We start from the raw sequence: 26,510 nt of genomic DNA, 5'->3' as shown, positions 1-26,510 counted from the left end.
CCCACACCCCCAGGACCCCCCAAGGACCCCTCCAGACCCACTCACGAACCCCCCCCATAGACCCCAGGACCCCCCAGGACCCCCTCAACTCCCCAGAACCTCCCCAGAACCCCCCAGGACCCTCCCAGGACCCCCCCCGACCCCCAGGACCCTCCCAGGACCCCCAGAACCCCCACGACCCCCCAGACTCACCCATAGCCCCCCAGACCCCCCAGGACCCACCCAGAGTCCCCCCAGCCCCACTCACAACCACCCCCATAGACCCCAGGACCCCCCAGACCCCAGGACCCCCACAGGGGCCCTCAGAACCCCCCCAGGCCCCCAGGACCCCCCAGACCCTTTAGGACCCCCCAGACCCCAGGACCCCTCCAGACCCCCAGGACTCCCCAGGACGCCCCAGGACCTCCCCAGGACCTCCCAGACCCCCCCAGACCCCAGGACCCCCCAGGACCCCCCCAGAACCCCCCCAGCCCCTCAGGACCCCTCCAGGAGCCCCCCCAGAATCCCCCCAGACCCCCAGGACCCCCCAGACCCCTTAGGACTCCCCAGACCCCAGGACCCCCCCAGACCCCAGGACCCCTCCAGACCCCTTAGGACCCCCCCAAACCCTCAGGACCCCCCCAGACCCCTTAGGACCCCCCCAGACCCCAGGACCCCTCCAGACCCCTTAGGACCTCCCCAGACCCCAGGACCCCCCAGACCCCCAGGACCCCCCAGGCCCCAGGACCCCCCAGACCCCAGGACCCCGCCAGACCCCCAGGATCCCCCCAGACCCCCAGGATCCCCCCAGACCCCCAGGATCCCCCCCAGGAAGCCCCAGGACCTCCCCAGGCCCCCCCAAACCCCCCCCCAAACCCTTAGGACCCCCCCAGAACCCTTAGGACCCCCCCAGACCCCAGGACCCCTCCAGACCCCTTAGGACCTCCCCAGACCCCAGGACCCCCCAGACCCCAGGACCCCCCAGACCCCAGGACCCCCCCAAACCCTCAGGACCCCCCCAGACCCCTTAGGACCCCCCAGACCCCAGGACCCCTCCAGACCCCTTAGGACCTCCCCAGATCCCAGGACCCCCAGACCCCCATGACCCCCCCAGACCCCAGGACCCCCCAGACCCCAGGACCCCCCCAAACCCTCAGGACCCCCCCAGACCCCTTAGGACCCCCCCAGACCCCAGGACCCCCCAGACCCCCAGGACCCCCCCAGACCCCAGGACCCCCCAGACCCCCATGACCCCCCCAGACCCCAGGACCCCCCAGACCCCAGGACCCCCCCAGGACCCCCCCAGCCCCCCAGGTCCCCCCAGGCCCCCCCCAGCCCCCCCACCAGCTCCATGGTGCCCTCGCTGCATTTGAGGGTGAAGATCCCCTCCTCTGCCCCCAGGATCAGCTGTGGCTCTGGGGGGGACACGGGGACACTGTGTGTGTGTCCCCCCCCGCCGGGGTCCCCGAGGCACCACAGCGGCCACAGGGACCCCCCCGTGTCCCCAGAGACCCCCCCCGTGTCCCCAACCCCACCCAATGGTCCAAATTCCCCCAATGTCCCCAGTGTCCCCACTCTGTGTACCCACCCCCCCCACAATGTCCCCAATGTCCCCAGTGTCCCCCGCTGTGTCCCCACTGCCCCCAATGTCCCCACTGTCCCCACCCTGTGTACCCACCCCCCCACAATGTCCCCAATGTCCCCAGTGTCCCCCCCTGTGTCCCCACTGCCCCCAATGTCCCCAGTGCCCCCAATGTCCCCCCGTGTCCCCACTGCCCCCAATGTCCCCACTGTCCCCAACCTGTGTACCCACCCCCCCACAATGTCCCCAATGTCCCCAGTGTCCCCCCCTGTGTCCCCACTGCCCCCAATGTCCCCAGTGTCCCCACCCTGCGTACCCACCCCCGCAATGTCCCCAGTGCCCCCAATGTCCCCACCCTGTGTCCCCACTGCCCCCAATGTCCCCAGCCCACCCCAATGTCCCCAGTGCCCACCCCAATGTCCCCAGTGTCCCCACCCTCCCACAATGTCCCCAGTGCCCCCCCGCAATGTCCCCAGCCCACCCCAATGTCCCCAGCCCTCGATGTCCCCACCCGGAATGTCCCCCCCAGTGTCCCCCGCAACGTCCCCAATGTCCCCAATGTGCCCCCCATGTCCCCAGTGCCACCAATGTCTCCAGTGTCCCACATGTCCCCAGTGCCCCCAATGTCCCCACTCTGTGTCCCCCATGTCCCCCTCTGTGTCCCCACTGCCCCCCTTTGACCCCAGTGTCCCCAATGTCCCCAGTGCCCCCAATGTCCCCACCATGTGCCCCCAGTGCCCAGAATGTCCCCTCCAATGTCCCCAATGTCCTCAGTGTCCCCCGTAATGTCCCCAGCCCCCTCCCCAGCCCCCCACAATGTCCCCAATCCCCCCTGTGTCCCCAGTGTCCCCATTGTCCCCAGTGTCCCCCACAATGTCCCCAGTGCCCCCATGCCCCCAATGTCCCCAATGCCCCCCACAATGCCCCCCACAATGTCCCCAGTGCCCCCTGTGTCCCCACTACCCCCAGTGCCCCCATGTCCCCAGCCCCCCCCAGTGTCCCCAGTGTCCCCCCCGCTGTCCCCACCATGTGCCCCCAGTGCCCAGAATGTCCCCTCCAATGTCCCCAATGTCTTCAGTGTCCCCCGCAATGTCCCCAGTCCCCTCCCCAGCCCCCCACAATGTCCCCAATCCCCCGTGTCCCCAATGTCCCCAATGCCCCCATTGTCCCCAATGTCCCCAGTGTCCCCCGCAATGTCCCCAGTGCCCCCATGCCCCCAGTGTCCCCAATGCCCCCCACAATGTCCCCCACAATGTCCCCAGTGCCCCCTGTGTCCCCACTACCCCCAGTGCCCCCATGTCCCCAGCCCCCCCCAGTGTCCCCAGTGTCCCCCCCGCTGTCCCCACCATGTGCCCCCAGTGCCCAGAATGTCCCCTCCAATGTCCCCAATGTCCTCAGTGTCCCCCGCAATGTCCCCAGCCCCCTCCCCAGCCCCCCACAATGTCCCCAATCCCCCCTGTGTCCCCAATGTCCCCAATGCCCCCATTGTCCCCAATGTCCCCAGTGTCCCCCGCAATGTCCCCAGTGCCCCCATGCCCCCATTGTCCCCAATGCCCCCCACAATGTCCCCCACAATGTCCCCAGTGCCCCCTGTGTCCCCACTACCCCCAGTGCCCCCATGTCCCCAGCCCCCCCCAGTGTCCCCAGTGTCCCCCCCGCTGTCCCCACCATGTGCCCCCAGTGCCCAGAATGTCCCCTCCAATGTCCCCAATGTCCTCAGTGTCCCCCGCAATGTCCCCAGCCCCCTCCCCAGCCCCCCACAATGTCCCCAATCCCCCCTGTGTCCCCAATGTCCCCAATGCCCCCATTGTCCCCAATGTCCCCAGTGTCCCCCGCAATGTCCCCAGTGCCCCCATGCCCCCATTGTCCCCAATGCCCCCCACAATGTCCCCCACAATGTCCCCAGTGCCCCCTGTGTCCCCACTACCCCCAGTGCCCCCATGTCCCCAGCCCCCAGAGTGTCCCCAGTGTCCCCCCCGCTGTCCCCACCATGTGTCCCCAGTGCCCAGAATGTCCCCTCCAATGTCCCCAATGTCCTCAGTGTCCCCCGCAATGTCCCCAGCCCCCTCCCCAGCCCCTCACAATGTCCCCAATCCCCCCTGTGTCCCCAATGTCCCCAATGCCCCCATTGTCCCCAGTGTCCCCCGCAATGTCCCCAGTGCCCCCATGCCCCCAGTGTCCCCAATGCCCCCCACAATGTCCCCCACAATGTCCCCAGTGCCCCCTGTGTCCCCACTACCCCCAGTGCCCCCATGTCCCCAGCCCCCCCCAGTGTCCCCAGTGTCCCCCCCGCTGTCCCCACCCTGTGTCCCGGGGGGTGTCCAGGTGGCCGTCGCTGTCACCCGCAGGGGACACCCCTCAAACACCTTCCGGAACAGGGACCCCTCCTGATGGGGGGGGGTACAGGGGGTGAGGGGGGGTAGAATTGGGGTCCCCCCTACCCTGACACCTCGGGGGGGCCCCCCCATTGTCCACAGGGGGGGTGATGACATTTGGGGACATCGAGGTGACAATGAGGGGGGGGGGGGACATGGGGGCGCTCACCGCTCTGCGTGGCTTCTCTGACTTGGGGGGCAGCACGGGGGGGTCCTCGGGGGGGCCCTCGGCAGAGCCCGTCCGGAACTTGGGCTTGGGGGGACATGGGGAACATGGGGGGACCCCAGTTTGGGATGGGGAACCCCCAGTTTGGGATGGGAACCCCCCCAGTTTGGGATTGGGAACCCCCAGTTTGGGATGGGAACCCCCCCAGTTTGGGATTGGGAACCCCCAGTTTGGGACTGGTTACCCCCCCATTTTGGGACTGGTGTCCCCCCAGTTTGGGACTGGTTACCCCCCCATTTTGGGACTGGTGTCCCCCCAGTTTGGGATTGGGAACCCCCCAGTTTGGGACTGGTTACACCCCCGTTTGGGATGGGAACCCCCAGTTTGGGACTGGTCACCCCCCCATTTTGGGACCGGTGTCCCCCCAGTTTGGGATGGGGAACCCCCAGTTTGGGACTGGTTACCCCCTCAGTTTGGGATGGGAACCCCCAGTTTGGGACTGGTTACCCCCCCATTTTGGGACCAGTGTCCCCCCAGTTTGGGATGGGGAAGCCCCAGTTTGGGACTGGTTACCCCCCCCATTTTGGGACCGGTGTCCCCCCAGTTTGGGATGGGGAACCCCCAGTTTGGGACTGGTTACCCCCCCAGTTTGGGACTGGTTACCCCCCCAGTTTGCGACCGGTGTCCCCCCAGTTTGGGATGGGAACCCCCAGTTTGGGACTGGTCACCCCCCCATTTTGGGACCGGTGTCCCCCCAGTTTGGGATGGGGAACCCCCAGTTTGGGACTGGTTACCCCCTCAGTTTGGGATGGGAACCCCCAGTTTGGGACTGGTTACCCCCCCAGTTTGGGACCGGTGTCCCCCCAGTTTGGGACTGGTTACCCCCCCCATTTTGGGACTGGTGTCCCCCCAGTTTGGGATGGGAACCCCCAGTTTGGGACTGGTTACCCCCCCAGTTTGGGACTGGTGTCCCCCCAGTTTGGGACTGGGGGAACCTCCAGTTTGGGATGGGGAACCCCCAGTTTGGGACTGGTTACCCCCCCATTTTGGGAAGGGGAACCCCCAGTTTGGGACTGGTTACCCCCCCAGTTTGGGACCGGTGTCCCCCCAGTTTGGGACTGGTTACCCCCCCCAGTTTGGGACTGGTGTCCCCCCAGTTTGGGACTGGTTACCCCCCCATTTTGGGACTGGTGTCCCCCCAGTTTGGGATGGGAACCCCCAGTTTGGGACTGGTTACCCCCCCAGTTTGGGATGGGGAACGCCCAGTTTGGGATGGGGAACCCCCAGTTTGGGACTGGTTACCCCCCCAGTTTGGAATGGGGAACGCCCAGTTTGGGATGGGGAACGCCCAGTTTGGGACTGGTTACCCCCCCATTTTGGGACTGGTGTCCCCCCAGTTTGGGACTGGTTACTCCCCCATTTTGGGACTGGCGTCCCCCCAGTTTGGGATGGGAACCCCCAGTTTGGGACTGGTTACCCCCCCATTTTGGGACTGGCGTCCCCCCAGTTTGGGACTGGTTACCCCCCCAGTTTGGGACTGGTTACCCCCCCATTTTGGGACTGGTGTCCCCCCAGTTTGGGATGGGAACCCCCAGTTTGGGACTGGTTACCCCCCCAGTTTGGGACTCACCTTGGGGGGCAGCGGGGGGGGCAGGTCGGGCAGCGTGGCACTGGGGACAGAGCGCAGTGTCGGGTGGGGGGGACACAGGGGGGTCCCCAATTTTGGGGGGGGTGGGGTCATGGGCCGGTACCTGTGGGGGTCCCGGGGGCTGGGACTGGGGGGCAGAGAGGAGATGGGTGAGATGGGGGGGACACGGGTGACACGGGGGGGACGCGGGGCCGGTGTCACCCACATGTCCACGTCGTCGTAATCGTCGTCGTCGTCGGAGGGGGGGGCCCCGTGAGGGGGGGGTCCAGGGAGCGGGGGGGCGGGGGGGGCACGGTTCGGCCGGCAGCCCAGGGTGTGCACTGTGGGGACAGCGGTGTGGGACATGGGGACATGGGGACATGGGGACATGGGGACATGGGGATATGGGGGGCATGGGGATATGGGAGGACATGGGGGACATGGGAGGACATGGGGATATGGGGGACATGGGGACATGGGGACATGGGGATATGGGGATATGGGGGACATGGGGGACATGGGGGACATGGGGGACATGGGGGGACATGGGGGACATGGGGATATGGGGATATGGGGGACATGGGGGATATGGGGGACATGGGGGGATATGGGGGACATGGGGACATGGGGACATGGGGACATGGGGGACATGGGGGACATGGGGGACATGGGGGGACATGGGGGGACATGGGGGACATGGGGATATGGGGGACATGGGGGACATGAGGATATGGGGATATGGGTTACATGGGGGGACATGGGGGACATGGGGATATGGGGATACGGGTTACATGGGGGGACATGGGGGACATGGGGATATGGGGGACATGGGGGACATGGGGACATGGGGGGGACACAGGGACATGGAGGGACATGGGGGACATGGGGGGACATGGGGATATGGGGGACATGGGGGACATGGGGACATGGGGGGGACACAGGGACATGGAGGGACATGGGGGACATGGGGGGACATGGGGATATGGGGGGACATGGGGGACGTAGGGGGGACATGGGGGATATGGGGACATGGGGACATGGGGGGGACACAGGGACATGGGGGGACATGGGGGACATGGGGGGACATGGGGATATGGGGGGACATGGGGCGACATGGGGGGACATAGGGGACAGGGGTGACATGGGGGGACATGGGGGGACATGGGGACACGGGGGGACGGGGTGACATGGGGGACATGGGGGGGACATGGGGGACATGGGGACATGGGGGGGACACAGGGACATGGGGGACATGGGGGACATGGGGGGACATGGGGACATGGGGGACATGGGGGACATGGGGGACATGGGGGGGACACAGGGACATGGAGGGACATGGGGGACATGGGGGGACATGGGGATATGGGGGGACATGGGGGGACATGGGGATATGGGGGGACATGGGGGGACACGGGGGGACATGGGGATATGGGGGACATGGGGATATGGGGGGACAGGGGGGACATGGGGGGACATGGGGGGACATGGGGGACATGAGGATATGGGGGACATGGGGGGACATGGGGGGACATGGGGGACATGAGGATATGGGGGATATGGGGGGACATGGGGGGACACGGGGGGACATGGGGACATGGGGGACATGGGGGATATGGGGGGACATGGGGGGACATGGGGATATGGGGGGACATGGGGGGACACGGGGGGACATGGGGATATGGGGGACATGGGGATATGGGGGGACAGGGGGGACATGGGGGGACATGGGGGGACATGGGGGACATGAGGATATGGGGGATATGGGGGGACATGGGGGGACACGGGGGGACATGGGGACATGGGGGACATGGGGATATGGGGGACATGGGGGACATGGGGGGACATGGGGGACATGGGGATATGGGGGGATATGGGGGACATGGGGGACATGGGGATATGGGGATATGGGGGACATGGGGATATGGGAGGACATGGGGGACATGGGGGACATGGGGATATGGGGGACATGGGGGGACATGGGGCGACATGGGGGGACAGAGGGGACAGGGGTGACATGGGGGGACATGGGGGGACATGGGGACATGGGGACATGGGGGACATGGGGCGACATGGGGGGACATGGGGGGACATGGGGGGACACGGGGGGACAGGGTGACATGGGGGACAGGGGGACATGGGGCGACATGGGGGGACATGGGGGGACATGGGGACACGGGGGGACGGGGTGACATGGGGGACAGGGGGACATGGGGGGACATGGGGGGACATGGGGGGACATGGGGACACAGGGGATGTGGGGGACACGGGGGGACACAGGGGGACATGGCGGGGACACGGGGACAGGAGGTGACACTGTGGGTCACTCACGGCGGGGGCCGGCGCGGGGGGGCCGGTGGCTGCAGTGGATCCGCTGGGGCACCGGGGGGGGCGGCTGCGGGACCAGGGGTGACACGGGGCCCAGTGCCCCTGCCCAGTGCTCCCAGTGCTCCCAGTGCCCCTGCCCAGTGCCCCCACTCCAACCCAGTCCCTCTCAGTGCTCCCAGTCCAACCCAGTCCCTCCCAGTCCATCCCAGTGCCCCAGCCCGTCCCAGTCTCTGCCAGTCCCTCCCAGTCCCTCCCAGTGCCCCTGGTCCCTCCCAGTGACCCCAGTCCCTCCCAGTCCGTTCCAGTGCCTCCCAGTCCCTCCCAGTGCCCCCAGTCCCTCCCAGTCCATCCCAGTCCAACCCAGTGCTCCCAGTCCAACACAATCCCCCCCAGTGCTCCCAGTTTCCCTGCCCAGTGCTCCCAGTCCAATCCAGTCCATCCAAGTGCTCTCAGTTCATCCCAGTCTGTCCCAGTGCTCCCAGCCCCTCCCAGTCCCCCCAGTGCCCCCCAGTCCCTCCCAGTCCAACCCTGTGCTCCCACTCCATCCCAGTCCCTCCCAGTGGCCTCAGTCCCTCCCAGTCCATCCCAGTCCCCTCCAGTCCCCCCAGTCCCTCACAGACTCTCCCAGTCCCTCCCAGTGGCCCCAGTCCCTCCCAGTCCCCCCCAGTCCCTCCCAGTCCATCCCAGTCCCCCCCAGTCCCTCCCAGACTCTCCCAGTCCCTCCCAGTCCGTGCCAGTCCATCCCAGTCCCTCCCAGTCCATCCCAGTCCCCCCCAGTCCCTCCCAGACTCTCCCAGTCCGTCCCAGTCCATCCCAGTCCCCCCCAGTCCCTCCCAGACTCTCCCAGTCCGTCCCAGTCCATCCCAGTCCCTCCCAGTCCATCCCAGTCCCTCCCAGACTCTCCCAGTCCCTCCCAGTCCCTCCCAGTCCCTCCCAGTCCCCCCCAGTCCCTCCCAGTCCGTCCCAGTCCATCCCAGTCCCTCCCAGTCCATCCCAGTTCCCCCCAGTCCCTCCCAGACTCTCCCAGTCCCTCCCAGTTCCTCCCAGTTCCTCCAGTGCTCCCAGTCGCCCCCAGTCCCTCCCAGTGCTCCCAGTCCAACCCAGTGCTCCCACTCCCTCCCAGTCCCTCCCAGTGCTCCCAGTTCCTCCCAGTCCGTGCCAGTCCATCCCAGTCCCTCCCAGTCCATCCCAGTCCCCCCCAGTCCCCCCCAGTCCCTCCCAGACTCTCCCAGTCCCTCCCAGTTCCTCCAGTGCTCCCAGTACTCCCAGTCCCTCCCAGTGCTCCCAGTTCCTCCCAGTGCCCCCCAGTCCCCCCAGCCCGCCCCAGCGCCCCCACCTCGGGCTCCTCCTCCTCGGGGTCTCCGGGGCGCAGGCGCTCGGGGTCCCGGGGGCGCTCGGGGTCCCGCAGCTTGTCCAGCAGCTCCAGGGTCAGCGGCCGCCCCAGCCCCGGCTGAGCCACAAACTGGTGCTGCGGGACAGGGACACGGGACATGGGACAGGACATGGGGACACGGACGTGGGGACATGGGGACAGAGACACGGGACATGGGGACAGGACATGGGGACATGGGGACAGGACACGGGGACAGGACATGGGGACATGGGGACAGGGACACGGGGACAGCGACACGGCACGCGGGGATGGGACATGGGACATGGGGATGTGGGGACATGGGGATGGGGACACAGGGACACGGGACATGGGGACAGTACATGGGGACACGGACATGGGGACAGGGACGTGGGGACATGGGGACAGGGACACGGGGACAGCGACACGGTACGTGGGGACGGGACATGGGACATGGGACATGGGGATGTGGGGACATGGGGATGGGGACAGAGGGACACGGGACATGGGGACAGGACATGGGGACACGGATGTGGGGACATGGGGACACGGACGTGGGGACATGGGGACAGGGACACGGGACATGGGGACAGGACATGGGGACAGGACATGGGGACATGGGGACAGGGACACGGGACATGGGGACAGGACATGGGGACACGGACGTGGGGACATGGGGACAGGGACACGGGACATGGGGACAGGACATGGGGACAGGGACGTGGGGACATGGGGACAGGACACGGGGACAGGACATGGGGACATGGGGACAGGGACACGGGGACAACGACACGGCACGCGGGGATGGGACATGGGACATGGGACATGGGGATGTGGGGACATGGGGATGGGGACACAGGGACATGGGACATGGGGACAGGACATGGGGACAGGACATGGGGACACGGATGTGGGGACATGGGGACAGGGACACGGGGACAGCAACACGGCACGTGGGGACGGGACATGGGACATGGGGATGTGGGGACATGGGGATGGGGACACAGGGACACGGGACGTGGGGACAGGGGGATGGGGACAGGGGGATGTGGGTATGGGGACACAGGGACATGGGGACACAGGGACATGGGGATGGGGACATGGGACGTGGGGACACGGGGATGGGGACACGGGGATGTGGGGATGGGGACACAGGGACAGGGACACAGGGACATGGGGACGGGGACATGGGACGTGGGGACATGGGGGTGGGGACACGGGGATGGGGACACGGGGACAGGGACATGGGGACGGGGACATGGGACACAGGGACATGGGGATGGGGACACAGGGACATGGGGATGGGGACATGAGGACAGGGGGACATGGGGATGGGGACACGGGGACATGGGGATGGGGACATGAGGACAGGGGGACAGGGACATGGGGATGAGGACATGAGACGTGGGGACATGGGGATGGGGACACGGGGACATGGGGATGGGGACACGGGGATGTGGGGATGGGGACACAGGGACATGGGGATGGGAACACGGGGACAGGGACATGGGGACGGGGACATGGGACGTGGGGACATGGGGGTGGGGACACGGGGATGTGGGGATGGGGACACAGGGACATGGGGATGGGGACACGGGGACAGGGACACAGGGACACGGGGACGGGGACATGGGACGTGGGGACATGGGGATGTGGGGATGGGGACACGGGGACATGGGGATGGGGACAGGGAGACAGGGACATGGGGACGGGGACATGGGACACAGGGACATGGGGGTGGGGACACAGGGACAGGGACACAGAGACACAGGGAGATGGGGATGGGGACATGGGGACATGGGGATGGGGACACAGGGAGATGGGGATGGGGATACGGGGACAGGGACACAGAGACACAGGGACATGGAGACACAGGGACATGGGGACAGGGACATGGGATGTGGGGACAGGGACATGAGACATGGGGACATGGGGACAGGGAGACAGGGAGACAGGGATATGGGATGGGGACATGGGGACGTGGGGATGGGGACATGGGGACAGGGACACAGGGACGTGGGGACAGGGACATGGGGACGTGGGGATGGGGACATGGGGACAGGGACACAGGAACATGGGGACAGGGACATGGGGAAGTGGGGATGGGGACATGGGGACAGGGAGACAGGGAGACAGGGATATGGGACGGGGACATGGGGACGTGGGGATGGGGACATGGGGACAGGGACACAGGGACGTGGGGACAGGGACATGGGGACGTGGGGATGGGGACATGGGGACAGGGACACAGGAACATGGGGACAGGGACATGGGGAAGTGGGGATGGGGACATGGGGACAGGGACACAGGGACGTGGGGACAGGGACATGGGGACGTGGGGATGGGGACATGGGGACAGGGACACAGGGACGTGGGGACAAGGACATGGGGACGTGGGGATGGGGACATGGGGACAGGGACACAGGGACGTGGGGACAGGGACATGGGGACGTGGGGATGGGGACATGGGGAGAGGGACACAGGGACGTGGGGACAGGGACATGGGGACGTGGGGATGGGGACATGGGGACAGGGACACAGGGACGTGGGGACAAGGACATGGGGACGTGGGGATGGGGACATGGGGACAGGGACACAGGGACGTGGGGACAGGGACATGGGGACGTGGGGATGGGGACATGGGGACAGGGACACAGGAACATGGGGACAAGGACATGGGGACGTGGGGATGGGGACATGGGGACAGGGACACAGGAACGTGGGGACAGGGACATGGGGACGTGGGGATGGGGACATGGGGACAGGGACACAGGGACGTGGGGACAAGGACATGGGGACGTGTGGATGGGGACATGGGGACAGGGACACAGGGACGTGGGGACAGGGACATGGGGACATGGGGATGGGGACATGGGGACAGGGACACAGGAACATGGGGACAGGGACATGGGGATGTGGGGATGGGGACATGGGGACAGGGACACAGGGACGTGGGGACAGGGACATGGGGATGTGGGGATGGGGACATGGGGACAGGGACACAGGGACGTGGGGACAAGGACATGGGGACGTGGGGATGGGGACATGGGGACAGGGACACAGGGACGTGGGGACAGGGACATGGGGACGTGGGGATGGGGACATGGGGACAGGGACACAGGGACGTGGGGACAGGGACACAGGGATGTGGGGACAAGGACATGGGGACACGGGGGGCCGGGGGCTCACGCTGAGCAGCTTGGTGGCGCTGGGACGTTTCTTGGGGTTCTTGGTCAGCGTCACCTTGACAAAGTTGTGGAACTGGGGGGACCTGGGGGGGCACAGTGAGGGCTGGGGGGGTCCTGGGGGTCCCCTGGGGGGGTCCCACACCCCCGCCCCCCCCAGGCCCCCCCCACTCACCACTTGGCCTTGTCCTTCAGCTTGGGGGGCTGGTACCCGCTCTTGGACATCAGGAACAGCACCCTGGGGGGTGGGGGGGTCAGGGGGGTCCCCAAAACCAATGGGGGCTGGGGGGGGTCAGGGTGTCCCCCCCAAACCAATGGGTGCTGGGGGGGGTTAGGGTGGTCCCCCCAAACCAATAGGTGCTGGAGGAGGTCAGGGGGGCCCCCCAAAACCAATGGGTGCTGGGGGGTCAGGGTGTACCCCCAAAACCAATGGGTGCTGGGGGGGTTAGGGTGGTCCCCCAAAACCAATGGGTGCTGGGGGGGGTTAGGGTGTCCCCCCAAACCAATAGGTGCTGGAGGAGGTCAGGGGCGCCCCCAAAACCAATGGGTGCTGGGGGGGTCAGGGTGGCCCCCCAAAACCAATGGGTGCTGGGGGGGGTTAGCGTGTCCCCCCAAAACCAATGGGTGCTGAGGGGGTTAGGGTGGTCCCCCAAAACCAATGGGTGCTGGGGGGGGTCAGGGTGTCCCCCCCAAACCAATGGGTGCTGGGGGGGTTAGGGTGGTCCCCCAAAACCAATGGGTGCTGGGGGGGTCAGGGTGGCCCCCAAAACCAATGGGTGCTGGGGGGTCAGGGTGGCCCCCAAAACCAATGGGTGTTGAGGGGGGTCAGGGTGGCCCCCCACAAACCAATGGGGGCTGGGGGGGGGTCAGGGTGGCCCCCCAAAACCAATGGGTACCGGGGGGGTTAGGGTGTCCCCCCAAAACCAATGGGTGCTGGGGGGGGTTAGGGTGGTCTCCCCAAACCAATAGGTGCTGGAGGAGGTCAGGGGGGCCCCCCAAAACCAATGGGTGCTGGGGGGGGTCAGGGTGTCCCCCCCAAACCAATGGGGGCTGGGGGGGGTCAGGGTGGCCCCCAAAACCAATGGGTGTTGAGGGGGGTCAGGGTGGCCCCCCACAAACCAATGGGGGCTGGGGGGGGGTCAGGGTGGCCCCCCAAAACCAATGGGTACCGGGGGGGTCAGGGTGTCCCCCCCAAAACCAATGGGTACCGGGGGGGTTAGGGTGTCCCCCCAAAACCAATGGGTACCGGGGGGGTTAGGGTGTCCCCCCAAAACCAATGGGTGCTGGGGGGGTTAGGGTGGCCCCCGAAAACCAATGGGTGCTGGGGGGGGTTAGGGTGGTCCCCCCACAACCAACGGGTGCTGAGGGGGTCAGGGTGGCCCCCAAAACCAATGGGTGCTGAGGGGGTCAGGGTGGCCCCCCAAAATCAATGGGTGCTGAAGGCGTCAGGGTGATCCCCAAAACCAATGGGTGCTGGGGGGGCTTTGGGGGGTCCCACTCACCTCAGGGGGTGCAGGTCGAACAGGGGGGGTTTTGGGGGTCCCACTCACCTCAGGGGGTGCAGGTCGAACAGGGGGGGTTTTGGGGGTCCCTCTCACCTCAGGGGGTGCAGGTCGAACAGGGGGGGTTTTGGGGGTCCCTCTCACCTCAGGGGGTGCAGGTGGAACAGGGGGGGTTTTGGGGGGTCCCTCTCACCTCAGGGGGTGCAGGTCAAACAGGGGGGGTTTTGGGGGTCCCGCTCACCTCAGGGGGTGCAGGTGGAACAGGGGGGGTTTTGGGGGTCCCTCTCACCTCAGGGGGTGCAGGTGGAACAGGGGGGGTTTTGGGGGTCCCGCTCACCTTAGGGGGTGCAGGTCGAACAGGGGGGGTTTTGGGGGTCCCGCTCACCTCAGGGGGTGCAGGTCGAACAGGGGGGGTTTTGGGGGTCCCGCTCACCTTAGGGGGTGCAGGTGGAACAGGGGGGTTTTGGGGGGTCCCTCTCACCTTAGGGGGTGCAGGTCGAACAGGGGGGTTTTGGGGGGTCCCTCTCACCTCAGGGGGTGCAGGTCGAACAGGGGGGTTTTGGGGGTCCCGCTCACCTCAGGGGGGGCAGGTGGAACAGGGGGGGTTTTGGGGGTCCCTCTCACCTCAGGGGGTGCAGGTGGAACAGGGGGGGTTTTGGGGGTCCCTCTCACCTCAGGGGGTGCAGGTGGAACAGGGGGGGTTTTGGGGGTCCCGCTCACCTCAGGGGGTGCAGGTCGAACAGGGGGGGTTTTGGGGGTCCCTCTCACCTCAGGGGGTGCAGGTCGAACAGGGGGGGTTTTGGGGGTCCCTCTCACCTCAGGGGGTGCAGGTGGAACAGGGGGGGTTTTGGGGGTCCCTCTCACCTCAGGGGGTGCAGGTCGAACAGGGGGGGTTTTGGGGGTCCCTCTCACCTCAGGGGGTGCAGGTCAAACAGGGGGGGTTTTGGGGGTCCCGCTCACCTTAGGGGGTGCAGGTCGAACAGGGGGGGTTTTGGGGGTCCCTCTCACCTCAGGGGGTGCAGGTCGAACAGGGGGGGTTTTGGGGGTCCCTCTCACCTCAGGGGGTGCAGGTCAAACAGGGGGGGCTGCAGCTCCGCCAGCTCCAGCGCCGTGATGCCCACCGACCACACATCGCACAGCTCATTGTACCCCCCCTTCAGCTCCACCGCCGCCACCTCCGGAGCCATCCTGGAGGGGGGGGGGGGGGACACTGAGGAGCGGCCCCCCCAAACCCCCCTGGTGTCCCCAAAGCACCCCGGACCCCCCAGTCTCACCAATACGGGGTCCCAATGAACGACATGCGCCGGGCGAACGTCGCGCTGATCTGCGCCGCGATCCCGAAATCCGCTTTTGGGGGGGGGCAGGAAGGGTTTGGGGGGGCCCTGCAGCACCCCCTGACCCCCCCCAGGACCTTTATCCCCCCCCCAGCCCCCCAATTTTCCCCTCGCGCCCCCCACTCACCCAACTTCACCTCCCCGCTGTCGTTGATCAGGATGTTCGCTCCCTGCAGGGATGGGACCCCCCCAGTTTGTGACCCCCCCCCAGTTTGTGACACCCCCCCCAGTTCGTGACACCCCCCCCAGTTCGTGACACCCCCCCCCAGTTCGTGACACCCCCTCCCAGTTCGTGACACCCCCCCCAGTTCGTGACACCCCCTCCCAGTTCGTGACACCCCCCCCAGTTCGTGACACCCCCCGCCAGTTCGTGACACCCCCCCAGTTCGTGACACCCCCTCCCAGTTCGTGACACCCCCCCCAGTTCGTGACACCCCCCCCCCAGTTCGTGACACCCCCCCCAGTTCGTGACACCCCCCCCCAGTTCGTGACACCCCCCCCAGTTCGTGACACCCCCCCCCAGTTCGTGACACCCCCCCCAGTTCGTGACACCCCCCCCCAGTTCGTGACACCCCCTCCCAGTTCGTGACACCCCCCCCAGTTCGTGACACCCCCTCCCAGTTCGTGACACCCCCCCCAGTTCGTGACACCCCCTCCCAGTTCGTGACACCCCCCCCAGTTCGTGACACCCCCTCCCAGTTCGTGACACCCCCCCCCCAGTTCGTGACACCCCCTCCCAGTTCGTGACACCCCCCCCCCAGTTCGTGACACCCCCTCCCAGTTCGTGACACACCCCCTCCCAGTTCGTGACACCCCCTCCCAGTTCGTGACACCCCCCCCAGTTCGTGACACCCCCTCCCAGTTCGTGACACCCCCCCCCCAGTTCGTGACACCCCCCCCAGTTCGTGACACCCCCCCCAGTTCGTGACACCCCCTCCCAGTTCGTGACACCCCCCCCCCAGTTCGTGACACCCCCCCCCCAGTTCGTGACACCCCCTCCCAGTTCGTGACACCCCCCCCAGTTCGTGACACCCCCCCCCCAGTTCGTGACACCCCCCCCAGTTCGTGACACCCCCCCCAGTTCGTGACACCCCCTCCCAGTTCGTGACACCCCCCCCAGTTCGTGACACCCCCCCCCCAGTTCGTGACACCCCCTCCCAGTTCGTGACACCCCCCCCAGTTCGTGACACCCCCTCCCAGTTTGTGACACCCCCTCCCAGTTTGTGACACCCCCCAGTTCCCCCAGTGCCCCCCAGTGATCCCCCCAGTGTCCCCCAGTTTCACCAGTACTCCCCAGCGTCCCCCAGTTCTCCCCAGTGATCCCCCCAGTGTCCCCCCAGTGTCCCCCCAGTCCCTCCAGTGTCCCCCCAGTCCCCCCAGTTCTCCCCAGTGATCCCCCCAGTGTCCCCCCAGTGATCCCCCCAGTCCCTCCAGTCCCCCCAGTGTCCCCCCAGTGCCCCCCAGTGTCCCCCCAATTCCCCCAGTGTCCCCCAGTCCCTCCAGTGCTTCCCAGTTCCCCCAGTTCTCCCCAGTGATCCCCTCAGTGTCCCCCCAGTGATCCCCCCAGTCCCTCCAGTGTCCCCCCAGTCCCCCCAGTTCTCCCCAGTGATCCCCCCAGTGTCCCCCCGGTGATCCCCCCAGTCACTCCAGTCCCTCCAGTCCCCCCAGTGTCCCCCCAGTGTCCCCAGTGTCCCCAGTCCCCCCAGTCCCCCCGTACCTTGATGTCACGGTGGATCTTGCCCTGCGAGTGCAGGTACGAGAGTCCCTGCAGGGTGGGGATGGGGTCAGGGATGGGGGTTTGGGGGGGCTGGGGGGGTCCCAGGGGGTGCAGAGGGGGCTGGGGGGGGGGTCAGAGGGGTTGTGGGGTGTCCGGGGGGGGTCTACGGGGTTCCCAGGGGGTCAGGGGAGTCAAGTGGGTTCCAGGAGAGTCTGGAGGTTTTGGGGGCTCCTGGGGGAGCGCAGGGGGTTCCCAGGGGGCTCAGAGGGGTCTGGGGGGCTCAGAGGGGTCTGGGGGATCAGGGGGTCCCAGGGTGGTCTGGGGGGGGACCCAGGGGATCTGGGGGGGTGAGAAGGATCCAGGGGGTCAAGGGGTCCCAGGGCAGTCTGGGGAGGGTTCCCAGGGGGTCTGGGGAGGTCAGAGGGGTCTCGGGGGGTCAGAGGGGTCTGGAGGGGTCAGGGGGTCCCAAGGGGTGTCAGGGAGGGGACCCAGGGGATCTGGAGGGTCAGAGGGGTCTGGGGGGATCCTGGGGCATCTGGGGGGTCCCAGGGGGTCCAGGGGGTTCAGAGGGGCCCAGGGAGAGTCTGGGGGGATCAGGGGGGTTGGGGGGTTTAGAGGGGTCCAGGGGATTTTGGGGGGGAGGGTCCCAGGGTGTCTGAGGGGTTCGGAGGGGTTTGGGGGGGACTCAGGGGGTTCAGAGGGGACTGGGGGGGTCAGGGGGTCCCAATGGGGTTTGGGGGGTTCAGGGGGATCAGGGGGAGGGTGGGGGAGTCCCAGGGGGTCTGGGGGGCTCAGGGGGTCCCAGGGTGTCTGGGGGGTCCCAGGGGGTCAGGGAGGTTCAGGGGGATCCAGGGGGGTTTGGGGGTGTCCCAGAGGAGTTTGGGGGGGTCAGGGGGTCCCAGTGCAGTCTGGGGGGTTCCCAGGGGGTCTGGGGGGTTCAGGGGGATCCAGGGGGGCCTGGGGGGATCCCAGGGGGTCTGGGGGGTTCAGGGGGTCCCAGTGCAGTCTGGGGGGTTCCCAGGGGGTCTGGGGGGTTCAGGGGGATCCAGGGGGGTTTGGGGGGATCCCAGGGGGTCTGGGGGGTTCAGGGGGTCCCAGTGCAGTCTGGGGGGTTCCCAGGGTGTCTGGGGGGTTCAGGGGGATCCAGGGGGGTTTGGGGGGATCCCAGGGGGTCTGGGGGGTTCAGGGGGTCCCAGTGCAGTCTGGGGGGTTCCCAGGGGGTCTGGGGGGTTCAGGGGGATCCAGGGGGGTTTGGGGGGGTCCCAGGGGGGTTTGGGGGGGTCAGGGGGTCCCAGGGGGCCTGGGGGATTCAGGGGGTCTGTGGGGGGTTGGGGAGGTCCCAGGGGGCCTGGGGGGTTCCCAGGGGGTCTGGGGGCTTCAGGGGGTTCCAGGGGGATTTGGGGGGGGTCCCATGGGGGTTCAGAAGGGTCTGGGGGGGCCCCCACCTCCAGCGTCTCCCTGCAGACATAGGCGATTTGCAGCTCCGAGAGGGGCCCTGTCACTGGGGGGGGGCAGAAATGGGGTTCAGTGTTTGGGGGGGGGGGGGGGACACCCCAAATTTGGGGATCCCCCCCCCTACCCCGTGCCTCAGTTTCCCCGCCATACCATGGTAGATGTCCTGCAGGGACCCCCCCACACACAGCTCCATGCAGATCCACAGCTTGTTGCACCTGGGGGGGAAATTGGGGTACAGGGGGGGGAATTGGGGGGCACCAGGGAGAGAGGGGGGGGTTGGGGTAGTGGGGGGGTTTGGGGGGGGTGTGATGGGGGTGGGGAGGTCCAGGGGGGTCTGGGGGGGTTCAGGGGGCCCATTGGGGTTTGGGGGGGTCCAGGGGAGCTTGGGGGCCCAGGGGGGCCTGGGGGAGGTTGGGGGGGTTTGGGGGGGCCCGAAGGAATTTGGGGGTGTTTGGGGGGGTCAGGAGGGTCTGGGGGGGTCTGGGGGTGTTGGGGGGCCCAGGGGAGGTTTAGGGGGGGTCTGGGGGGGCTCAGTGGAGGGTTGGGGGGATCCAGGGGGACCTGGGGGTCCAGTGCGGGGTTGAGGGGGTCATGGGGGGTCCGGGGGTGTTGGGGGTCCCGGGTGGGCTTGGGGGGGTCCAGGGAGACCTGGGGGGTCCAGTGGGGGTTCATGGGGGACCAATGGGAGTTTCGGGGGGTCTGTGGGGCCCAGGGGGTTTGGGGGGTCCGGTGGCATTTGGGGGGGTCTCGGGGTGTTGAGGGGGTCCTGGGGGGTCCGGGGGTGTTGGGGCTTAGGGGGGTTCAGGGAGACCTGGGGGGCCCAGTGGGGGTTCATGGGGGCCCAATGGGAGTTTTGGGGGGTCTGTGGGGCCCAGGGGGCTTGGGGGGTCCGGTGGCAATTGGGGGGGTCCAGGGGGCATTGAAGGGGTTCTGGGGGGTCCGGGGGTATTGGGGCTTAGGGGGGTCCAGGGAGACCTGGGGGGCCCAGTGGGGGTTCATGGGGGCCCAATGGGAGTTTTGGGGGGTCTGTGGGGCCCAGGGGGCTTGGGGGGTCTGGTGGCATTTGGGGGGGTCCAGGGGGCATTGAAGGGGTCCTGGGGGGTCCGGGGGTGTTGGGGCTTAGGGGGGTCCAGGGAGACCTGGGGGGCCCAGTGGGGGTTCATGGGGGCCCAATGGGAGTTTCGGGGGGTCTGTGGGGCCCAGGGGGCTTGGGGGGTTTGGTGGCATTTGGGGGGGTCCAGGGGGCATTGAAGGGGTCCTGGGGGGTCCGGGGGTGTTGGGGGTCCCAGGGGGGCTTAGTGGGGTTCAGGGAGGCCTGGGGGGCCCAGTGGGGGTTCAGGGGAATCCAATGGGAGTTTCTGAGGGTCTGTGGGGCCCAGGGGGCTTGGGGGGTCTGGTGGCATTTGGGGGGGTCCAGGGGGCATTGAAGGGGTCCTGGGGGGTCCGGGGGTGTTGGGGCTTAGGGGGGTTCAGGGAGACCTGGGGGGCCCAGTGGGGGTTCATGGGGGCCCAATGGGAGTTTTGGGGGGTCTGTGGGGCCCAGGGGGCTTGGGGGGTCTGGTGACATTTGGGGGGTCCAGGGGGCATTGAAGGGGTCCTGGGGGGTCCGGGGGTGTTGGGGCTTAGGGGGGGTTCAGGGGGACCCAATGGGAGTTTCGGGGGGGTCTGTGGGGCCCAGGGGGCTTGGGGGGTCCGGGTGGGTGTGGGGGGGTCCGAGCGGGTCCGGGGGGGTTCCGGGGGGGTTTGGGGGGGTCCCTCACCAGCTGTAGCTGCCGTAGTAGGCGATGATGTTGGGGTGCTGGCAGGAGCGCACCATCAGGATCTCCTGCTGCAGCGCCGCCCGGTCGTCAGCTGGGGGGCACAGGCTGTGGGGGGGCCCGGGGGGTCCCCCGGGGTGCTGGGGGGCACTGGGGGGCTGGGGGGAATGGGGGCACTGGGGGGCACTGGGGGACTGGGGGGACTGGGGGGAATGGGGGGACTGGGGAACATTGAGTGGGCGGAGGCTGCAGGGGGGGTCCAGGGGTTCCCCGGGGTGCTGGGGGACATTGGGGGACTGGGGAGGACTGGGGGGCACTGGGGGGACTGGGGGGAACGGGGGGACTGGGGGGAATGGGGGGACTGGGGGGCACTGGGGAGACTGGGGGGAATGGGGGGACTGGGGGGAATGGGGGGACTGGGGGGCACTGGGGGGCACTGGGGGAACTGGGGAACACTGAGGGGGCAGAGGCTGCGGGGGGGCCCAGGGGGTTCCCCGGGGTGCTGGGGGACATTGGGGGACTGGGGGGAATGGGGGGACTGGGGGGCACTGGGGGGACTGGGGGGAATGGGGGGACTGGGGGGACTGGGGGGCACTGGGGGAACTGGGGAACATTGGGGGAACTGGGGGGAATGGGGATACTGGAAGGGACTGGGGGAACTGAGGGGAATGGGGGGAATGGAGGGACTGGGGGGACTGGGGGGACTGGGGGGAATGGGGGGAGTGGGGGGCACTGGGGGAACTGGGGAACACTGAGGGGGCAGAGGGTGCGGGGGGGGTCCAGGGGGTCCCCCGGGGTGCTGGGGGACATTGGGGGACTGGGGGGGACTGGGGCAACTGGGGGGACTGGGGGAAGTCGCGGGGACTGGGGAACACTGGGGGGAATGGGGGAAACTGGAGGGGAATGGGGGAAACTGGGGGAACTGGGGGGGACTGGGGGGAACTGGGGGGAATGGGGGGAATGGGGGGAATGGGGGGAATGGGGGGGATGGGGGGGATGGGGGGAATGGGGATACTGGAAGGGACTGGGGGAACTGGGGGGAATGGGGGGAATGGGGGGAATGGGGATACTGGGAGGGACTGGGGGGACTGGGGAGGACTGGGGGAACTGGGGGGCACTGAGGGCACTGGGGGGCACTGAGGGCACTGGGGGGAAGGGGGGAAACTGGGGGACACTGGGAGAACTGGGGGGAAGGGGGGAAACTGGGGAAACTGGGGGAAACTGGGGGGAACTGGGGGAACTGGGGGAACTGGGGATACTGGAGGGCATGGGGGGGACTGGGGGGCACTGGAGAGAAGTGGGGGAACTGGTGGGGGCACTGGGGAACACTTGGGGTCACTGGGGGAACTGGGGGGGCACTCGGCACACTGGGGGTCACTGGGGACACTGGGGGGCATGGGGGACACGGGGGGAACTGAGGAGGACTGGGGGCACTGGGGGACACTGGGGGGAGCACTGGGGGGTACTGGGGAGAACTGGGGGGCGCTGGGGATCTCCAGGGATATCAGGGGGGTCCAGGGGGCATCCTGAGGGTTACTGGGGTGTCCCAGGGGGCATTTGGGGTACGGGGGGGTACTAAGGGCCCGCAGGGGGCATCTGGGGGTCCCAGGGGTTATTGGGGGTGTCAGGGGGTCTCGGGGTCCCCTCTGGGGTCTCCCCCCCCCTCACCTGCGTCCATCTTGACGACCTTGATGGCGGCGGGCGCACCGGTGGCCTTGTTGCGGGCCTGGGGGCAGGGACAGGGACACCAGTGGCCCCCCAGTTCCCCCCAGTGCCCCCAGTATCCCCCCAGTTCCCTCAGCATCCCCCATTTCCCCCCAGTGCCCCCAGTGTCCCCCCAGTGCCCCCAGTGTCCCCCAGTGTCCCCCCAGTTCCCTCAGCATCCCCCAGTGTCCCTCCAGTGCCCCCTGGTGCCCCTCAGTTCCCCCAGTGTCCCCCCAGTTCCCCCAGTGTCCTCCCAGTGCCCCCCAGTGTTGCCCCAGTTCCTCCAGTGCCCCCCAGTGGCCCCCCAGTTCCCCCAGTGGCCCCCCAGTGTCCCTCATGCCCCCCAGTGCTTCCCCCAGTTCCCCCAGTGTCCCTCCAGTGTCCCCTCAGTTCCCCCAGTTCCCCCAGTGGCCCCCCAATGTCCCCCCAGTGCCCCCCAGTGTTCCTCATGCCCCCCAGTGCCTCCCCCAGTGCCCCCAGTTCCACCAGTGGCCCTCAGTTCCTCCAGTGCCCCCCAATGTCCCCCAGTGTCCCCCCAGTTCCCTCAGTGTCCCCCAGTGTCACCCCAGTTCCTCCAGTGTCCCTCAGCATCCCCCAGTGCCCCCCCAGTTCCCCCAGTGTCCCTCAGCATCCCCCAGTGTCCCCCCAGTGTCACCCCAGTTCCCCTCAGTTCCCCCAGTGCCCCCCAGTTCCCCCAGTGCCCCCCAGTGTCCCTCATGCCCCCCAGTGCTTCCCCCAGTGCCCCCAGTTCCACCAGTGTCCCCTCAGTTCCCCCAGTGCCCCCCAATGTCCCCCCAGTTCCCCCCAGTGTCCCCCAGCGTCACCCCAGTTCCTCCAGTGTCTCTCAGCATCCCCCAGTGTCCCCCAGTGTTCCCCAGTGCCCCCCAGTTCCCCCAGCGTCCCTCAGCATCCCCCAGTGTCCCCTCAGTTCCCCCAGTGCCCCCCAGTTCCCCCAGTGTCCCCCAGTTCCCCCAGTGTCCCTCAGCTTCCCCCAGTGTCCCCCAGTGTCGCCCCAGTTCCCCCAGTGTCCCTCAGCATCCCTCAGTGCCCCCCAGTTCCCCCAGTGCCCCCCAGTGTTGCCCCAGTTCCCCCAGTGTCCCCCAGTGTCCCCTCAGTTCCCCCAGTGCCCCCCAGTGTTGCCCCAGTTCCCCCAGTGTCCCCCAGTGTCCCCTCAGTTCCCCCAGTGCCCCCAGTGTCCCCCAATGTTCCCCAGTGTCCCCAGCGTCCCCCAGTGCTCCTCCAGTGCTCCCAGTGCCCCCACCCAGTGCTCCCAGTGCCCCTCAGTGTCCCCCAGTGCCTCCCAGTTCCACCAGCGTCCCCCCAGTGCCCCCAGTGCCCCCCAGTCCCCCCCCAGTTCCCCCAGTGTCCTCAGTGCTCCCCCCAGTGCCCCCCAGTTCCCCCAGTACCCCCCCAGTGTCCCCAGTTCCCCCCAGTGCCGGGTGTCCTGGGGCCTCTCGCCACCAGTGGCAGCAGTGGGGGGGATCGGGACTGAACTGGGAGCACTGGGGTGAACTGGGAGGCACTGGGGGGGTGCGGAGCACTGGGGGGGAAGCAGGAAGCGCTGGGGGGAACTGGGAGCACTGGGGGGAACTGGGAGCACTGGGGGGGTGCGGAACACTGGGCTGGGGGGGCGGGAAGTGCTGGGGTGAACTGGGAGGCACTGGGGTGAACTGGGAGCACTGGGGCAAGCTGGGAGCACTGGGGGGGTGCAGGAAGCTCTGAGGTGAACTGGGAGGCACTGGGGTGAACTGGGAGCACTGGGGGGGAAGCAGGAAGCGCTGGGGGGAACTGGGAGCACTGGGGGGAACTGGGAGCACTGGTGGGGTGTGGAGCACTGGGGTGAACTGGGAGGCCCTGGGGGGAACTGGGAGGCATTGGGGTGAACTGGGAGGCACTGGGGGGAACTGGGAGCATTGGTGGGGTGTGAATGGGAGTACCGGGTGGGGGGGGAAGCACTGGGGTGAACTGGGAAGCGCTGGGGTGAACTGGGAGGCATTGGGGTGAACTGGGAGGCACTGGGGTGAACTGGGAGGCACTGGGGGGGTGCGGAGCACTGCGGGGGAAGCAGGAAGCACTGGGGGGAACTGGGAGGCGCTGGGGGGAACTGGGGCGAACTGGGAGGCGCTGGGGTGAACTGGCAGGCATTGAGGTCAACTGGGAGGCACTGGGGGGAACTGGGAGCACTGGTGGGAACTGGGAGCACTGGTGGGGTGCGGAGCACTGGGGGGGAAGCAGGAAGCACTGGGGGGAACTGGGAGGCGTTGGGGGGGACTGGGAGGCGTTGGGGGGGACTGGGAGGCCCTGGGGTGAACTGGGAGGCATTGGGGTGAACTGGGAGCACTGGTGGGGTGCAGAGCACTGGGGGGAAGCGGGAAGCGCTGGGGGGAACTGGGAGGTGCTGGGGGGAACTGGGAGGCACTGGGGTGAACTGGGAGCACTGGTGCGAACTGGGAGCACTGGTGCGAACTGGGAGCACTGGTGGGGTGCGGAGCACTGGGGGGGAAGCAGGAAGCGCTGGGGTGAACTGGGAGGCATCGGGGTGAACTGGGAGGCGCTGGGGGGAACTGGGAGGCACTGGGGGGAACTGGGAGGCACTGGGGGGAACTGGGAGGCACTGGGGGGGAAGCAGGAAGCGCTGGGGGGAACTGGGAGGCACTGGGGCGAACTGGGAAGCACTGGGTGGGGGGAAACAGGAAACACCGGGGGGAACTGGGAGCACTGGGAGACCCAAGCAGGTGGCAACACTGGGGGAGGGACCCCAGATTTTTTGGGGGGTGGGGGGGGGGTCACCCCACACTCCCCACCCCCCCAGCCCCACATTTTGGGGTCCCCGTCACCTTGTAGACGTCCCCGTAGGTGCCCCCCCCCAGGCGCTGCAGCAGCTCGAAGTCCAGCTGGGGGTCGCGGGGGGCGAGCAGCGGAGGCCCCGGCTCCATGGCGGCGGAAGGGGAAACTGAGGCACGGCAGGGACCCAGGCATCCGGCCCCGCCCCCGGGCCGCCCCCCCACCCCGCTCTGCGCCCAGTTGGAGACCAGTATGGTCCCAGTATGGTCCCAGTATCGCCATTAAGGGCCCGGTGGGGTCTCGGGGTGAGCGCCAGCCCCCCCGCTGCGGCCCAGGGTTGCTCCAGTCTGGGCACAGTTTGGCCCAGTCTGGACCAGTGTGATCCCTGCTTAACTCCCAGTACAGCCCCATCTATCCCAGTTTGGCCCAGTCTATCCCAGTGTGCTCCCTGTTTAACTCCCAGTACAGCCCCATCTATCCCAGTATGACCCAGTCCATCCCAGTGTGACCCCTGCTTAACTCCCAGTATGGCCCCATCTATCCCAGTTTGGCCCAGTCCATCCCAGTGTGATCCCTGTTTAACTCCCAGTACAGCCCCATCTATCCCAGTATGACCCAGTCCATCCCAGTGTGATCCCTGTTTAACTCCCAGTATGACCCAGTCCATCCCAGTGTGATCCCTGTTTAACTCCCAGTTTGGCCCAGTCCATCCCAGTGTGATCCCTGTTTAACTCCCAGTACAGCCCCATCTATCCCAGTATGACCCAGTCCATCCCAGTGTGATCACTGCTTAACTCCCAGTACAGCCCCATCTATCCCAGTATGACCCAGTCCATCCCAGTGTGACCCCTGTTTAATTCCCAGTATGGCCCAGTCCATCCCAGTGTGCTCCCTGTTTAACTCCCAGTATGACCCAGTCCATCCCAGTATGATCCGTGCTTAACTCCCAGTCTGACCCAGTCCATCCCAGTGTGACCCCTGCTTAACTCCCAGTATGGCCCCATCTATTCCTGTATGACCCAGTCCATCCCAGTGTGATCCCTGTTTAACTCCCAGTACAGCCCCATCTACCCCAGTATGACCCAGTCCATCCCAGTGTGATCCCTGCTTAACTCCCAGTTTGGCCCAGTCCATCCCAGTGTGACCCCTGTTTAACTCCCAGTACAGCCCCATCTATCCCAGTATGACCCAGTCCATCCCAGTCTGACCTCTGTTTAATTCCCAGTATGGCCCAGTCCATCCCAGTGTGACCCCTGTTTAACTCCCAGTACAGCCCCATCTATCCCAGTACAGCCCCGTCTATCCCAGTATGGCCCAGTCTATCCCAATGTGCTCCCCTGCATCCCCCAGTATGGCCCAGTCCATCCCAGTGTGCTCCCTCTTTAACTCCCAGCACAACCCCATCTATCCCAGTATGGCCCAGTCTATCCCAGTGTGCTCCATGTTTAACTCCCAGTTTGGCCCAGTCTGTCCCCCTTCCACCCCCAGTCCATCCCAGTTGCCTCCCCCTGCAGTCTGGGTGCGGCTCGGACTAACGACCGGCCCAGTTCGTCCCAGTTCGTCCCAGTTCCCCCCAGTTTGGCGCAGGCCGCAATTGGGCCTGGAAATGGCCGCGTGCGCGCGACCGCGCTCCGTGGGCGTGGCCTCAATATATGGGCGTGGCCTCA

General features: G+C 67.3%; 1 protein-coding gene across 1 annotated transcript in view; it reads right to left on the bottom strand.

Moving 5' to 3' along the window:
• Positions 1 to 26,299, bottom strand: part of MAP4K1 (mitogen-activated protein kinase kinase kinase kinase 1) — a 37,723-nt gene extending 11,424 nt beyond the window's left edge. Inside the window, exons 1-19 of the mRNA XM_071800805.1 lie at positions 24,897 to 26,299; positions 22,024 to 22,081; positions 20,359 to 20,449; positions 18,749 to 18,813; positions 18,589 to 18,644; positions 17,144 to 17,191; positions 15,554 to 15,596; positions 15,367 to 15,439; positions 15,149 to 15,280; positions 12,766 to 12,828; positions 12,595 to 12,676; positions 9,391 to 9,522; positions 8,058 to 8,121; positions 5,956 to 6,070; positions 5,854 to 5,877; positions 5,733 to 5,772; positions 4,106 to 4,189; positions 3,864 to 3,948; positions 1,324 to 1,394 (exon numbers count right to left, since the gene is read on the bottom strand). Of these exons, the coding sequence (XP_071656906.1) occupies positions 1,324 to 1,394; positions 3,864 to 3,948; positions 4,106 to 4,189; positions 5,733 to 5,772; positions 5,854 to 5,877; positions 5,956 to 6,070; positions 8,058 to 8,121; positions 9,391 to 9,522; positions 12,595 to 12,676; positions 12,766 to 12,828; positions 15,149 to 15,280; positions 15,367 to 15,439; positions 15,554 to 15,596; positions 17,144 to 17,191; positions 18,589 to 18,644; positions 18,749 to 18,813; positions 20,359 to 20,449; positions 22,024 to 22,081; positions 24,897 to 24,995 (1,425 nt within the window). The 5' untranslated portion in view covers positions 24,996 to 26,299. The remainder of the gene's footprint in view (positions 1 to 1,323; positions 1,395 to 3,863; positions 3,949 to 4,105; positions 4,190 to 5,732; positions 5,773 to 5,853; positions 5,878 to 5,955; positions 6,071 to 8,057; positions 8,122 to 9,390; positions 9,523 to 12,594; positions 12,677 to 12,765; positions 12,829 to 15,148; positions 15,281 to 15,366; positions 15,440 to 15,553; positions 15,597 to 17,143; positions 17,192 to 18,588; positions 18,645 to 18,748; positions 18,814 to 20,358; positions 20,450 to 22,023; positions 22,082 to 24,896) is intronic.
• Between the last annotated feature and the right edge of the window lie 211 nt (positions 26,300 to 26,510).

Source organism: Patagioenas fasciata, chromosome 33 (assembly GCF_037038585.1).
Source record: "Patagioenas fasciata isolate bPatFas1 chromosome 33, bPatFas1.hap1, whole genome shotgun sequence".
In the NCBI taxonomy this organism is placed as follows: domain Eukaryota; kingdom Metazoa; phylum Chordata; class Aves; order Columbiformes; family Columbidae; genus Patagioenas; species Patagioenas fasciata.
Note: the sequence above shows the minus strand (reverse complement) of the source record. Positions and strands in the feature narration are given on the sequence as shown.